This window comes from Coturnix japonica, chromosome 27 (genome assembly GCF_054131305.1).
Source record: "Coturnix japonica strain WE chromosome 27, WE-NBRP24, whole genome shotgun sequence".
Taxonomy (NCBI): Eukaryota; Metazoa; Chordata; class Aves; order Galliformes; family Phasianidae; genus Coturnix; species Coturnix japonica.
This window is the reverse complement of record NC_140689.1, coordinates 4,646,123-4,661,097: the sequence shown is the minus strand read 5'-3', so window position 1 is coordinate 4,661,097 and position 14,975 is coordinate 4,646,123. Positions and strand designations below refer to the sequence as shown.

General features: G+C 45.9%; 1 protein-coding gene and 1 long non-coding RNA gene across 2 annotated transcripts in view; one reads left to right on the top strand and one right to left on the bottom strand.

Annotated features, from left to right (window-relative positions):
* Window positions 1–14,975, bottom strand: part of LOC146756367 (uncharacterized) — a 499,728-nt gene that overhangs the window by 356,950 nt on the left and 127,803 nt on the right. The window lies entirely within an intron of this gene.
* On the top strand, window positions 5,128–5,874 carry LOC146756372 (rho GTPase-activating protein 32-like). The gene is made up of 3 exons (XM_085524351.1): window positions 5,128–5,189; window positions 5,374–5,455; window positions 5,726–5,874. The coding sequence occupies exons 1-3, from the start codon at window positions 5,139–5,141 to the stop codon at window positions 5,872–5,874; spliced, it is 282 nt and encodes a 93-aa protein (XP_085380477.1). The 5' UTR covers window positions 5,128–5,138.

Sequence of the window (14,975 nt, the reverse complement as noted above, 5' to 3'; positions counted from 1 at the left end):
ACATTAAGGTCCATAAATCCATGGGACCTGATGGGGTGCATCCACGGGTGCTGAGAGAGCTGGTGGAGGTCATTGCTGAGCCGCTCTCTGTAGTCATTCAGAGGCCTTGGAAACTGGGGAGGTGTCTGAAGACTAGAGGATGACCAGTGTCACTCCGGTCTTTAAAAAATGGCAAGAAGGAGGACCCAGGTAACTATAGGCCAGTCAGCCTCACCTCTGTCCCAGGGAATGTGATGGAACAGCTTGTGCTGGATGCCATCTCCAGAGAACTGGGTGATAAGGAGGTTATCAGGAGTACTCAGCATGGGTTCACCAAGGGGAGGTCGTGCTTGACCAACCTGGTGGCCTTTTATGAAGATGTCACTAGCTGGGTGGATAGGGGGAGAGTGGCAGATGTAGTCTACCTTGATTTCAGAAAGGCTTTTGATATTGTCCCCCATGACATCCTTATAACAAAGCTGAGGAAGCATGGAATAGATGAGTGTACAGTGAATTGGGTCAAGAACTGTCTGACTGGCAGAGTGCAGAGGGTTGTCGTTGGCGGTGCTGAGAGGGGATTTGATCCAGGTTTATAAATACCTGAGGTGTGGGGGCCATAGTGGCACGGCTGGTCTCTTTTCAGTAGTGCGTGGGGACAGGACTAGGGGTAATGGGCTGAAACTTCTGCATAGGAAGTTCCGCACAAATGTGTGCAAGAACCTCTTTACAGTGAGGGTGACGGAGCACTGGAACAGGCTTCCCAGGGAGGTGGTGGAGTCTCCTTCTCTGGAGATATTCAAGACCCGCCTGGACACCTACCTGTGCAACGTGGTGTAGGGAACCTGCTTTGGCAGGGGGGTTGGACTCAATGATCTCTAGAGGTCCCTTCCAACCCCTACAATTCTGTGATTCTGTTGGAATGTGGGAATGCAAGAAAGAATATTCTGAGCAGTAGCTGTGGAGCGAGATAAATGGCATGAGAAAGCAAAGCTGAGAAGTAAGGAAGGCTCCAGAAGAGAAAACAAAGTCCAATAGGGCATATTTAGAGACAGGTGAAGAACCCTTGAGCGCACTGAGGAGTACTAGGGTGCTCTGGAATGTCTCTTGGGCTCCCTACAGCACACATACTTGCTCTGGGGCATGTCTGGATGTCTGTAGAGCTAATTGCGGGGCCCTGAGAAACCTCTGGGGCACATTAGGGGGCACTGGCTTCCATGTGAGTGTTCTCAGGTTCCCAGAAGTCAACAGGGAAGCCTTTGGAGACCCCTTGGGAAGACTCAGTGGGGCCCTAGAGTGATGTAGCAGCTTGTGTTGGTTGCATCTGCTTGGCAGGGAAGCGAGTTCCCTGGTGGGAGCTGACTGACTGGGAGGTGATTCCCTTGGTTTAATTAATTTAATTACCTGGATTATAATTAAATAACACTGTTCAGCGTTCAATCAAGATTATATTTTTCCATAGTACTGCAGTCGTGCATCTGTAGCAGCTTTCCTAAAATATATCGAGTTTATTCAAAATTCCAGTGATGCTCCTAAAGCACTTGAAGTGCATTTGAGGTGGCGAGTGACAAAACAGCTCTGAGAGAATCATCATCAAATCAGAACATGGGAACGGTAACTAATAGCAGAGATTCTGATAAGAATATTTAAATTTTCAAATTACCTTTTTCTAAAGTTGTATTTCACCAAGTTTCATCAATATGCACACTGAAGAGCTGACTTGCTATGTTTCTTTTTATAAAAAATCATGTGTTACAATTGAGAAAAGAAGGTATAGCATGTAACATCCTCCAAGTAAAGTGCAAAAAACATTTCTTCACAGTTCCAATTAATGTCTTATGTTTTGTTCAGACTCACTAAATGATGTATTTCAGGGTACATCACATGGGAATATAAGAAGACTATTCAGAACAGGAGCTGCAGAGCAAGATGAACAGCATGTGAAGGTAAGGCCGGGAACCAAGGACACAGCTTTTGTGTCACTCAGCCACCTGTGGCAGAGGTCAGGATTTCAGCAGGGATTTCTGCAGACGTTCCTTGAACACCCCCAGGGTGGGTGATTCCACCACCTCCCTGGGCAGTCCATTCCAGTGCCTGGCCACCCTTTCTGAGAAGTAATATTTCCTAATGTTCAGCCTGAACCTCTCTTGCCGCAGCTTGAAAACATTCCCTCTAGTTCTATCAGTAATGACACGAGAGAAGAGGCCGACCCGCAGCTCACTGCAACCTCCCTTCAGGAAGTTATAGAGAGCAATGAGGTTTCCCCTGAGCCACCTCTTCTCCAGGCTGGACATTCCCATCTCCTGCAGCCTCTCCTCATATGGCCCCATTGTGCTCCAGACCCCTCACCAGCTTTGTTGCCCTTCTTTGAACACGTTCCAATGCCTCAGTGTCTTTTTCTCAGTGAGGGGCCACAAACTGGACACAGAATTAGAGTTGTGGCCTCACCAGTGCTGAGTACAGGGGGACAGTCACCTCTCTGCTCCTGCTGGCGTCACTGTTTCTGATGCAAAATGTATGTAAGTGTCACATGTGTGACATCCTTTTTGATGGAGTTCTGTGACTGGAGTTCAATGGATTTGAGAGCTGACTTGAAGCCTGTGGGCATCACCCAGGAGTTGGGGTGAGAGGATGAGGCGTAGGAACAGGAACCTCTTTGGTCGTTATTAACTCCCAACTTTTAGGTCAGGAATCTCTGTGTGTTTCTTTATCATGTAAAGAACAGAGTCATTGTGCAGCTTGTGAATGAACTGATTCACGCCTGCTGATTGGTGCTGTTCTCTACAGGGAGCTGCAATGGAAATGGACACTTGTGGTCCACTGTCCAGCCCCCTCCCGTGTTGGATTTTCTGGGCTTTGAGACACGTCTTCCAGATGCACTTTGTGTTATTTCTGATGTGTTGACCTGTTGAGCTCCAGCCCCAAAGGAGGATTCAAGTACTACCATTGGGAATGTAGTATTTCTTGCTAAACAGAATTCATGTGCACCCTTGTCTTTCGTCTGCACAAAGGATCTTGTAATCATCTCTGTCTGTGTTTCTTTTAGACCCAGAGATGGAGCAGAGAGGAACACAGACTTGGGTGAATCTTCATTCAGGAGCAGGGACACGTCATGCTCATCTGAGGTGTCTGGCTGACAGCAAGAGCAGAGAGGTAAGTTTCATAGGGTCGCGTGCCCATTTTATTTTATTTTTCATTCATGATGCATAGAGGCGTTCCCCAGACAAAGTGAGCATTTCTCAACTGGACTTTCTAGAAATGAGCTAGGCAGTGAAAATGGGTTTGAAGCATTCCTAAGAGCCCCGCAAGAGAATGCTGAGAGTTAATCTGGCACCCTCCTTTGGAAACGTCCGTTGTCTGTCAGCTCTTCAGCTGTGCCCTAACACCTCCCATTGCGCTGCCACACCAGGATAGAATTCCAAGCCCACACTGAGTCCTGGAATGTTGTGGTGCCGTGTTGGAATCAGATGTGACCACGTGGTCTTGGCTCCCCGCCTTGTGGGGGGTCATGGTGGACCAGGCTGTTGGCCGTTGGTGATGTCATAAGCGGCTGGAATGAGGGGAGGAGCGGTGCGTTCTGTGTTCCTTTGTGGGTGAGCTAGTGGTCGGAGTGGTTGGTTGTCTTGTTGTTCTTGTGCCTTTAGTGCCGTTAGTTAGTTAGTTTTGTTAGTTAGTTTTGTTAGTTAGTTAGTGTTGTTAGTTAGCGTTGTTAGTTAGTTACTGTTGTTAGTTAGTGCCGTTAGTTAGTTAGTGCCTTTAGTTAGTTAGTGCCTTTAGTTAGTTAGTGCCGTTAGTTAGTTAGTGCCTTTAGTTAGTGGCTTTAGTTAGTATCTTTAGTGCTTTTTCTTCTCACCGTCGTGTGCAGCAGCTTGTAGGTAAGCTGAGCTGGCGTGGGATGGATGGGTGGGCAGTGAGGTGTTGAGAACTGCTGGCTGTTTGAGCTCACAGCACCGTATTGCTTACTCTTGACCATCAGACGTAATTTTCCCCGGTACACACGTTCCAAAGGGGGTATCAGTAAAGTTGGCACCTGTCCCGTGCTTCTTCCATTGTCTTTGCTCAGTAGTGGAAGCATTGTAAAGTTGCTGGGCGGACAGGCATCACGTAGCCTGAGACTCAGCATGTCTTGCAGCAAGTGGGTGGGACAGTTGTGCTGTGTGTGTTATTCCATGACTGTCTTAGCCCTGCTCACTGACCCGCTCTTTCTCTCTCCTCTCCTCACCCTCCGCCCACTGCCTCGGTGCAGCTTTTGCTCTCATTTCATCCGAGCAAAGCAACAAGGAACTGCTGCAGATAGCTTGAGGTGATCTCACTGCCAGGTACGTGCCATGTTTTGTCCCCCCGCATGGTTTTGCCGCAGGGTATGCGCGGGTAGCTCTGAAGAAGTCTGTCCATACTGTGCTGTGTGAATAGAGAAAACAGAAGTGTGTTTCTGCTCTGTTCCAGCTGTTCACACTTGCTGTGATGGGTGCTGCGTGCAGTGGGATCAGCCGTGAGCCTGAGTTGGCGGCGACGGAGGTACAGTATGAAGCTCTGGCCGGTCTTTTTTCCCTGTGTTGAGCCATTAGAAGGAGCTGCAGGTGTACTCTCCTGCAGGAAAGAATGGGCCAAAAAGGGCCTGGCCACCTGTCTGTGCCAGTGCCATTGCTGATTAGTCTGGGTAGAGAGAGATGCATCTTTGCATGGCCTGGCAATGCATGCCAGAAAGGGAAATAACTGTGATGAGACGTGCAGCTCCTTCTGAAGTGCTCCTGATAAGGACGGAGCGCATTTGCTGCAGCTTTCTTTGCAGATGTGCTCCTCACCTTGAAATCCTCCTGGTTTGTCCTCATCTCCTGACCACGGCCTGTGCTCTGTTTTGCAGGCTGATAACATGCGGGAGCCGCAGCTGGTGCGTGCTATGTCATCTTTAAACGTACCAGCGATTGCGGCAGCCCATGTTATTAGGAGCCACGTCGCCCAGGGGCCGGATGAGCTCTCTCTGGAGGTAAGCAGTTCCAGGCGTTCCTTGTTGTTGTGCACAGAATTAGTATAGAGTGTGAACGCCTTGGGAATACTCTCATATTTTGTGTCGTAGAAGAAGGCTTTTGTTTTAGCTGTGCTGAAGCTGGGATTGATGTTTCAATCTTTTGCAGGTTGGAGACATCGTGTGCATTGTTGATATGCCACCAAAGGAGATGAGCCCCTTTTGGAGAGGCAAGCGTGGCTTTGAGGTAGGCACACATTTTTGACTAGAGAGCACAGCTTCAGTAGAGTCGGGAATCTCCGGTTGGAGCTGCTCTGCCTGCACAGGGTGGCTTCTGGATGCAAACAGTTGCCCTGTGTCAGTGTCAGAGGACCTTCCCTTTGGCTCTGGGCTTGGGCTAATGCCCACCTGTCTTTTTGTTCTTATTACAGGTTGGTTTTTTCCCTGGTGAGTGCGTGGAACTCATCAGGGGAAAACTGCCCGAGTCCATCCTACATTCGTTGCCAAAGCCAGGTGCGTATTTTACATTTGACAATGCGGGTTAGTAAAATGGGGTCTGAACGTGGCTTTCAGGGGGTTCATTAATGCCCAAGTTGAGCAAGCTTAGAAAGAGAACTGCATTAAGCTCCTTGGGCACCTCCAGGGATGGGGAAAATCCGTTCTTGCGTGTCTTTGTTGGGAACATGCTTTCTGTTGTTAAGTGTTCTGTTGAATGTGTTGCACTCGGCCTCGTCCAACCGAGCCAGGGCTGAAATGAACTTGTTTCTTTGTTTTGTTGCGCAGAGCCAAAGAAACGGGGCAAGTTCATCTCCTGCCTTCGTTCCCTGTTGAAGGCCTGCCCCAGGAGAGCGAAGCAGCCTGAGCCTCCAACATTCTCGGGATCCATGTCCCTGCTTGACATCGTTGAGAGGTATTTAGCCAACAGGACTTGAGGGCTGAGCTGTAGGAATGGAAGCATCCTCTGCTGTTTGAAACAGAGGGCGTTTCTAAGCTGTGTTTCAGCAGAAAGCAGGCAGTGCCCAGAACAGGCAACTTTTGGCCAGGGCTCGGTGCAGCTCTTCCCTCGCCCTGCACCACATCTGACAGTATGCTCTGTTTTCTCTGCAGAATGAGTTCTCCCAGTAAGAGGGCAGAGTCAGCAGCTTGCAGTTGGCGTTCCTGCTTCTGCCTGGGCAAACCATCCCCTGTGGCCAAACGCCAACTGCAGAGCAGTGCCAGGGAGCCCTCTGAAGCTGAAGTCTTGGTCCTGGCAGGTAAGCATGCAAATCCAGCTTTCAAATCACTGCTTGTCAGCAACACAGGTAGAATTCATGCTTTCAGTGGGCTTGTACATCCTTCTGGCATTCAAGCCTGTGCCTGACATCTTCAGTTGACCCCTGTCTTTCCCAAATGAGTCTCTTGTCAACACAAGAGCTGGACCTGCACGAGGATCACTTTCAAGATAGTGACACTGTTGCTAGAAGCCTATTTGCTTCTGCCCACCATCACTGCATAGCCAAATGTCAAGAACCTGTTTCATGATTCATCTTGTGAAACTTTGACACTAACTGCTGTGCGTCTACTCCTTCCTAGGTGACCCGAGCCCTTGTATATCTCCAAGACGCCAGGCATGTTACGATGCAGCATCCTGTGATTCCATCAATGAAGAACTGTTACTAAGCACAGGATGCTGCAGTTCAGATGAAAGCCTTCCGTATAACATCAGTTATACAGAGAAGAATGCCATCATCGTTGAAGCTCTCGTTCATCCCATACCTGTTGAAGCTGCTGACCTGAGCCTGCCGGACTCCTCAGGCACCAGCCTGAACCGAGTGCCTTTCGAGGACAGCCCAGCCCAAGCACAGCACGAGTGCCCCGACAGCAGCACAACCATGCAGGCTCAGGTCAGCATTACAGAGGAGAAGCCAAACATCTTGGAGGGGGAGGTAGAATCAGGCCAAGAGTCCCAGGCTCCGGGCAACAGCACGACTTCTGAGACACTCTCGTCAGACAACAGAGAATGAGTCCCATCTTTCCTCCAGACCTCACACCCCCTCCTTTTTCCTATTGAATAAAGGCACGCTCGTGCTCAATCAACGCCTTGACTGAATTCTGAGTTTTCATTCGCAGAGATTGGGATGAGTACAAGAAACAGCAAGACAGCTCAGCTTGCAACGCTCTGGCTGTGGGGTGCGTGCAGGGACACTGTAACCATACAGGGAAAGGCTTCCACTGCTTTCTCAAGCTGTAGTCCAGCCCTGCTACTGCTCTGTGGCACAAAGCCCTGAGGGATGTTCCATATTGTTAACCTAAGTGAAGCCAGCTTCATGCACTGTGTTTTGTTGTTGCTGGGTGAGAGGGGGATGCACGTTGGTGAGAAGATGAGCATTGCTGGATCTGCCACGAGTGTCCCTTCTGCCTCTAAGAATATGTCCTAAGTAGGATGTGAACACTGCTGGCACTTCCTCATTGCACGTGCTTGGAGGATCTTCAGTTCTTGCACATTCAGGATGTCTGTCAGTGACTACGAGGAAATTCTCACGTACTAGGAATTCCATGAAACAGTTGGAACGGGTAAGTGTCATCTTTGTACAGAAACAGCACGCCTAACAGTCTGTCTCACCACTCTAGAATTAATCTGAGAATAGATTAACAGCTCTTGTCAGTTCTCTAAGTCAGGTTTCATTTGTATAAATTTGAAATTCGTTTTTTAAACCAGTTGGAAATTGTAATATTATATTAGAGAAGAATTCACACTCAACTTTAAGCATCTGTGTTTTGATTTGTAGGTGGTTTTGCCAAGGTAAAACTCGGGCGGCATCTTCTGTCTGGTGTAAAAGTTGCACTAAAAATCATGGAGAAAGTTACTGTAGGGGTAAGCCAAAAGGCATTTAAATATGATAATATCTTCTGTTGGAGTTGTGGAGTTCTCAAGAACACGGGGGCAGGTGGGATGGTACATACGAATGCAGCCTACTGGTCCCATTGCCTTTTGAAAGATGCTGTAGAGCTGGAAAAAGTTTAACAGAGCACCACAAATCTTGTTGCTGGTTGTTCAGAGGGCAGTATTCTCTGGCTTTAAAATGGAGGAAGTTATTACATCATTACATTACATTACATTATTGTTACATTATTACAGCAACTTTACCAAAATGCCAATGAAAATGCTGAATGTTTTACTTTTCATTTTTCACAGCTCTGTTTCAGAATTTCTATGGGAGTGATGTCAGTCATTGCTGAGTTGATGTTGAATTGTGTACTGTCCCATATGTGCTTGTTCTGTTCCACAGCAGTCAGATGTGGTACCTGGTATGTCACAGTAGTTAGCGATTTCATCGCTTGCTTTTATGGTCTCTTAAGGATGACTTGCCTCATGCTAAAACAGAAATTGATGCCATGAAGAACTGAAGTCATCAACATGTTTGCCCATTGGATCACGTAAGAGAGACATCAAAGAAATATTTATAGTCATAGAGGTAAGAAATAGTTTCTGCTTTCTGTGCTGTCTTTCTTACTTATCTTTCTCTGATACTCTCTAAATGCATTTTCAGATAACCTTATCTTACAGGGAAGCTGTTTGATTGCATTGTTTCTAAGGACCGCCTTTTGGAAGAGGAAGCTCCAGTCTTTTTTTGACAGACTGTTTCAGCAATTGCTTCTGTTCACAGTCAGGGTTATGCCCAGAGACCTCAAACCAGTGAGCCTGAACTGCAGTCAGTCTTCCATAAATAATAATGAATGTGTTTTTATTTTTCTGTTGGCAGAGAGAGTTACAGTACTCCACTCCATTCCAGTGGATTGCAGGGGAGAACTGAAGGGGGGAGAAGTAACACAAAGTAGAACTCATGGGTTGAGATTGAATTATGTACTGAGATAGAGAAAATGATAATAGTTATGATGAATGCCAAAGCAATTGCTCACCACCTACCAATCAGTGTCCAGTTAGCCTCCTAGTAGTGGAAGAGATTTACATGAAGTTATACCCCCTTCAAAACTCCTTCCACAATATGTCATATAGTATGGAATATCCTTTGGCCAGTTTAAGTCAGCTGTCCTAGTTCTGTTCCTTCTCACTTCCTTGGGCTCTCAGCTGAGATTGACTGTGGCTCTGTACAACGCTGCCTGGCAGCAACTGTAAGCATCACTGCGCTATCTCCATTGTTTCTCTAGAATGAAAACGTAGTATTATATCAGACACTGAAGAAGATAATTCAGTCCCAGCTGAAACTCAGATAATAACTTGTGCTTAGGATTCTTTCCCTACAGGAAATGTTAGATATTTATTGCTATGTGGTACTGTGTTCTGTAGCTGAGCTGGATTTTGTTATCCTTGAAGAAGTATCTTCCTCTGAAAGGGGAGTAAAACATGATGCTCCTAATGAGCGGAGCAGAGACACAGATCTGATCTGAGTGTTGGTTTCCCATTTTTGTGATGCTCTTTGCTGCAGTTTGTATCTAGAGAGAAGCCCTTGTGGTGTCAGTCTGTTGTGTAACCTGCTCTAGTTTTGTGCCTCAAGGAAGAGTGATCCTTTAAACAAATGGTGGCTGTACAGAGGGTATGGGGTGAGATGCATTCCTCTGGCCCCATCCAATGGATTTTCTGTCACAAAGATCATTCTCCCCAGCTTCTCTTCTCTGAGTGGGAGCTTCAGCCCCCTGCACAGGCTGGAGGTCATCCATAGAACTTGCTTCAGAGTTTGTTTCAGGTTGTTATCCTTCCTGGCCAAAAACCAGATACAGTATTGTAGATGTGGTGCAATGAGTGTTGAAGCAGGAATGACTTGTCCTGGTCTGGTTGTGCTGCTTTTTAATGCAGCTGATGATCTTGTTGTACTTCTTTTCTGTCAGAGCACACTGCTGGCTTGCATTCAGCCTGTGGTCTCTCACCACTTGTCCTCCTAGTCCCCAGGTCCTTTCCAACAGATACAAGCTAGTATTTCCCACCTGGGATATTGGAAGATGGGAACTTGCCAGCAGTCAGTGAAGATCTCTGAGACAGCGAGAGCGAGCGAGCTTTGAGTAGACTGGGAACCACTGTCCACAGCAGGAAATAAGAGAAGAGAAAAGATGTTTCCTTGGGCATTTGGGTGGAAATCATTCCTGACTGCTTTCTCATCCACCGGGAAAATCTGCTGATTGACAATTTGAAGCTGATAGACTTTGGACTCTGTGCAAAGCCACAGGTAAGAGGATGTGTTAAATCAAATACAATGTGCCCCCAAGTAATGCATGTTTGACCACCGTATGCAACAGGGGCTTGTCCAAACAAACTCCTTAAAATCAAGCTGTTTCTGTGGCTGACATGTCATTGCATCTTGTTTGGATTGGCCTGAACTGTATGAGAGTGGTTAACAGATTGCTCAGAAGCACAGGTAGATAATTTTCTCTAGCTAGACTCCCTGTTTTCATAGTCTAAGCTGTAGATAATCTTGTAGGTATATCACCTGTTTTATGCAAGGGTCTGTAATAGGAGCATGGGATTGGTGTGCCTAAGGAACCCTCTAAGGAACTGCATGTAGGATGAGATTGTGGATAGAATAAAATGACTTTTGCAGATGACGTACAAATCCTGTGATTGCATATGCTTGAACTGAATTGTTTCTTGATCTTCAAACTCATTTCCAGAATCCTTTATTAACATGTAAGATGGGTGCTGGTAAGAAAGAATGGGAAGACTGCCTTACTGATTCCAAGAGAATTACTTGTCCTCAAATGATTTTTCCTGGCCAAAGTTAGAGCCTCTCACAGGTAATCGAGACCAACAGGCTGTTGTTGCACAATCAACAGGCACAATCTAGATGATCAGCTGAGGAAAATAAAGCATCATGCCAAGGGTACTAGATAAGTGAGCAGCTTGAGATCTGCACATTTATGTGATACTCATGGTCTTAGACAATATTTGTTTAGTGAGGTCACATTGAATGAAAACAAAATCTAAGATTAATGAAAATATACAAAGGAGAAGAAGCCTCTGAGGCTTCTGAAGTGTTATGACCAGAAGACATAAACTCTGTTTTTGAAAGAGCAATTTGCTCTGTTAATTATCCATCATTTTTGTGCAGTCTGTTTTGTCAGACTTGTCTTTAGCTTCCAAGTTGTATGTGAAGACTTGTTTGCACTGTAATGCACAATGTACGAAAAATTGAGAGATGAAAATGTGAAGAGTTTTTCTATCTTTGATTTCATGTCTGGAATTTTGGAACCCACTACTTGCAGTTGTTAATCTGTCCAAACTGGTCTGGTTTGCAATGCCCTCATACTTCTTGAAAAGCTCTGCTGTTAAAGGCAGAACAATTCCTACAAGTGCCATGGCCCCACTGTTGTTCTAATTCTTGTTTCTTTGTTTTCCACACGCTGCTTTTCAAGCCTCCTTTTTCTTTACAGTCCAAGTGAGAATTGCACTGTGAGGTGTCTGAACCTTGTTGTGCCTCTACATAAAGAGAACAGCAGCAAAGCCTGACAGGTGACTGTGCTGACAGCTCTCGTAGCCAGTAACACGTAACTGTGCTAAATCCCTTGTGATGGCTTTGATTTAATTTTTGCCAGTGAAATCCTTGTAAAAGGAACTGCAGCAGTGTGATGAGCTAAGGTGAAGATGCTGGTTTTAGTAGTGCTCTAAGCTGAGTGGAAGGGCAATTGAATGAGGGTTATATGCTTTCTGTGGACAATAAGGTTGTGGTGCTGTTGGGGTGGGTCCAGAGGAGGGGCCACTGTGATGATCAGAGGGTTGGAGCAGCTCTCCTATGAGGAAAGGCTGGATTGTGGCTCTGGGCAGCCTGGTCTGGTGGTTGGCGACCCTGCACATAGCGGGGGGGGGTTGGAACTGGATGATCTTTGAGATCCTTTTCAACCCAGGCCATTCTATGGCTGTACAGTTCCATACTGGAACAAATATAAAATGCTAACTATGTAAAACATGGAGTCAAACCTGTGTGATTTGTCCACACCAGGAGGTGATTAGAAAACAATTTTTTAAGCTACAAAGCTGCTTGCATGAAAGGAAAAGAAAATAAAACTACAAGAAAAAGGGAAAACCTTTCTTCCTGAAAATAGGAAGAATAATGGACCTGACATGAAATTTGGGTGAAGCTGCCTGATTTTATGAAGCTATTCCCATTATTTTCTTGGTGCTCTGTTTCCCAAATGAGTGGTTTCTGGCTGTGCTGCAGCACCAGTCTGCATGTGAACATCAGCTCTATTCACCGTCTGGGAAGATTAGGACTTCCCTTCTCCCACCAGCACCACTGAATTACAGTTACTCAGTGGTTAAACAAAGGAATCCTTAAAGAAGGGTTTACAGCTGTCGTGTTATCTGAAGTGCTTGTGGCATTCTGATGCTATTAAGCTCTATGTATTAACAAGTTCAAAAAGAAAAGGTAGGCATCTGATTGTTGTGCCAGTTTCTAAGTGATTTGGAAAGCTGTACCACCCAACCACTCCTTCTGTTTGATGGAGGTGACAAAGCTCAGTTTAATTTCTGACTGCTGTTTAAATCCTGAAGCTGGAGCTGGTTCCTGGAGCAGAAAAAGCTCGGAAGCTGTCCCTCCTACAAGCAGGCACCTCTGAGCAAAATATGACATCTCGATTTCTGATGGTAAGGTCAGGAGATCTGATTCCAGCGTCTAGCTTTCGGCTTCATGCTATGTTAGTGGGACCTTTGGAATCTAGCACTGACCAACAGCAACTGACAGGCTGGTAACAGTGCACCCCAAAACAGTTATGTGTCTATTTATGTTATGAGGGAAAATTGCATTGCATTGAGATTTCCTATTTTTACACTTTGCAGATCTAACTCGCTGCTGGAAGAATCCTGTACGCCTTGTTCACACCATTTTCAATGAGCTGGATGAGTCTGTTGTTGGCATTTTAATACCATTGACCAGGCAGGCAATATTTATGGAGTATTTGGCTCTCTCTACAGTCATGAATGTTTGAGTATCTTCAACATGTGGCTCATTGCTTCCATTTCAGGCTGCCCAGAGAAGCTGTGGATGCCTGTCCTTGGTGTTGAAGGCGAGGTTGGATGGGTGATGGGCAGCCTGAGCTGGTTAGTGGGCAGCCAGCCCATGGCAGGGTGTTTAGAACTTAATGATCTTGAAGGTTTCTTCCAACCCAAGCCCTCCCGTGATCCTATGATTCTGTGATTTCATTCAGGTTTATTAAGATGAGATGAGTTCTCCTAAATGCGCTGTTCTCCATATGATTATAATTGGAGTCTAGATGGATGACTTAAACCAAACTCCAAACTTTTTGATGGCCAAAATGAAATGAAATCAATCCTTTACTGTGTCAGTAGTCTGTAACTAGAGCCCATCAGGTAACTCCCAGCCTCCTGCCTGTATCAGTGGCTGCACACAGTGAAAAAGTCCGATGGGATTTTAACCTCTAAAATGTTCCAAAGCAACCAGAGAGTGAATATATTCACTATGCAAATACCTGCAGGAATAAGCTTGTCATGTATGTCCTCAGGTAGCACAGTAGTTAATGGTGGGACTCAGTAGGTCATGCTGAAAGTTGAGTCTGCTGATCTTGAAGGTCTTTTCCAGCCTACATGACCTTATGCTAATATTTCTGTATTTATTTCTGTTCAGCTCCCAGAAAACCTCCCACCCAGCCCCCAACTGACCCCGTGGTGAAAAATAAAACAGAAACCTCAGTGACGCTGGCATGGTCCCCTCCGAAGATGCACTGCCCCATTCCAATCGATGGCTACATTGTGGAACGAAAGAAACTAACTGGCTTCACCTGGGTGAGGTGCCACGAGTCTCATGTCCCCGTCCCAGAGTTCACAGTGAGCAATCTGTCTGAAGAGGCTGATGATCAGTTCCGAGTGTCTGCAGTCAATGCACATGGATAGAGCCTGTATCTGGAATTCCCAGGAAGCGTGCACCTTGGTAAGCACAAAAACCCCAATGGAAATGGGTCAGTGTGTGCTGAGCTGCTGTGTTGGTTCCCTAAAGATGTTTCATTTGACTTTAAGGATAGTAGTGCATTAACACACCAAAGGCTTTCCTTTATTCCTAGTTCTCCTATCTCCTATCAACCTCCAGCTACCACTAAAGTGATACAAGTTCTGTTTCTGTGACAGAGACATGAATATCCTTATCTTTTGATATCTCACATGTGCAAGAGGCAGAACTTTCTGTAACAGATCTTAAGCACAGAAGTGCTTCTTCTAGCACTCATGCAAAGGGAGAAGTAGAAATGTACCCATGATTTAATCTTCCATCTCTAAATGAGATACCAGACTTGCATCTAAAGAGCATTCCATGTTCTTCCTCAGGACCGGTCCTGGTTGTGAAATCCCCCCTAACAACTGGTGAAGCTGTACCTGGAGGGGATGCCATGTTTACTACTGATCTTACAACAATGTGTTGCAGCACTTGGTACCTCAGTGATAAAGTCTTACAGGAAATCGAGACCTGCATCATCAAGAGAACCCAAACTACTCACAGCCTAATCATAAAGAACATCACCAAGAATGATGGTGGAGCAGAAGTGAAATTTGTTGCCGAAAATGTTGATGTCAGCAGCAAGATGAGAGTGAGAGGTATTTGCTTTGATCCTTCTCCTTTCCTCTTACAGTCAAGGCATAGTTGCTGTGATCTGATGATTAGAACTGGGGCTGCAGGCATTCACTGCCTGTACCAAATACCTGAAATTGCATCCCATGGACTGATGTGAGTCCTGGTAATGACCTAAACATGATAGCACTGAGTGTAGGGTAAGCCAGTCTACCCAGCTGCTTGGTATCTGAACCAGATTGCTTCATGCCAGCTGATGAATGTCTGCAGTTCACAGCTACTGGCCAGTGCATTCAGTCAGCAGGTTTACCACTGCATCACCATAGAGCAGTACTTTCAGCTCCAGGTTCAGACAGCCTTTCTGATTGCACTGGAATAGTTTAGAAGTAGGGGAGCAATCATTCCAATAATATCTCTGTCAATCAGCTTTGCATGACAAAATAGAACAAAGATTCATGATGGGAGGACCTGTTTGTCATTGGGTGGAAACCTCTGCAGAAGCATGTTTAGAGCATTCTTAATCAGTAGAA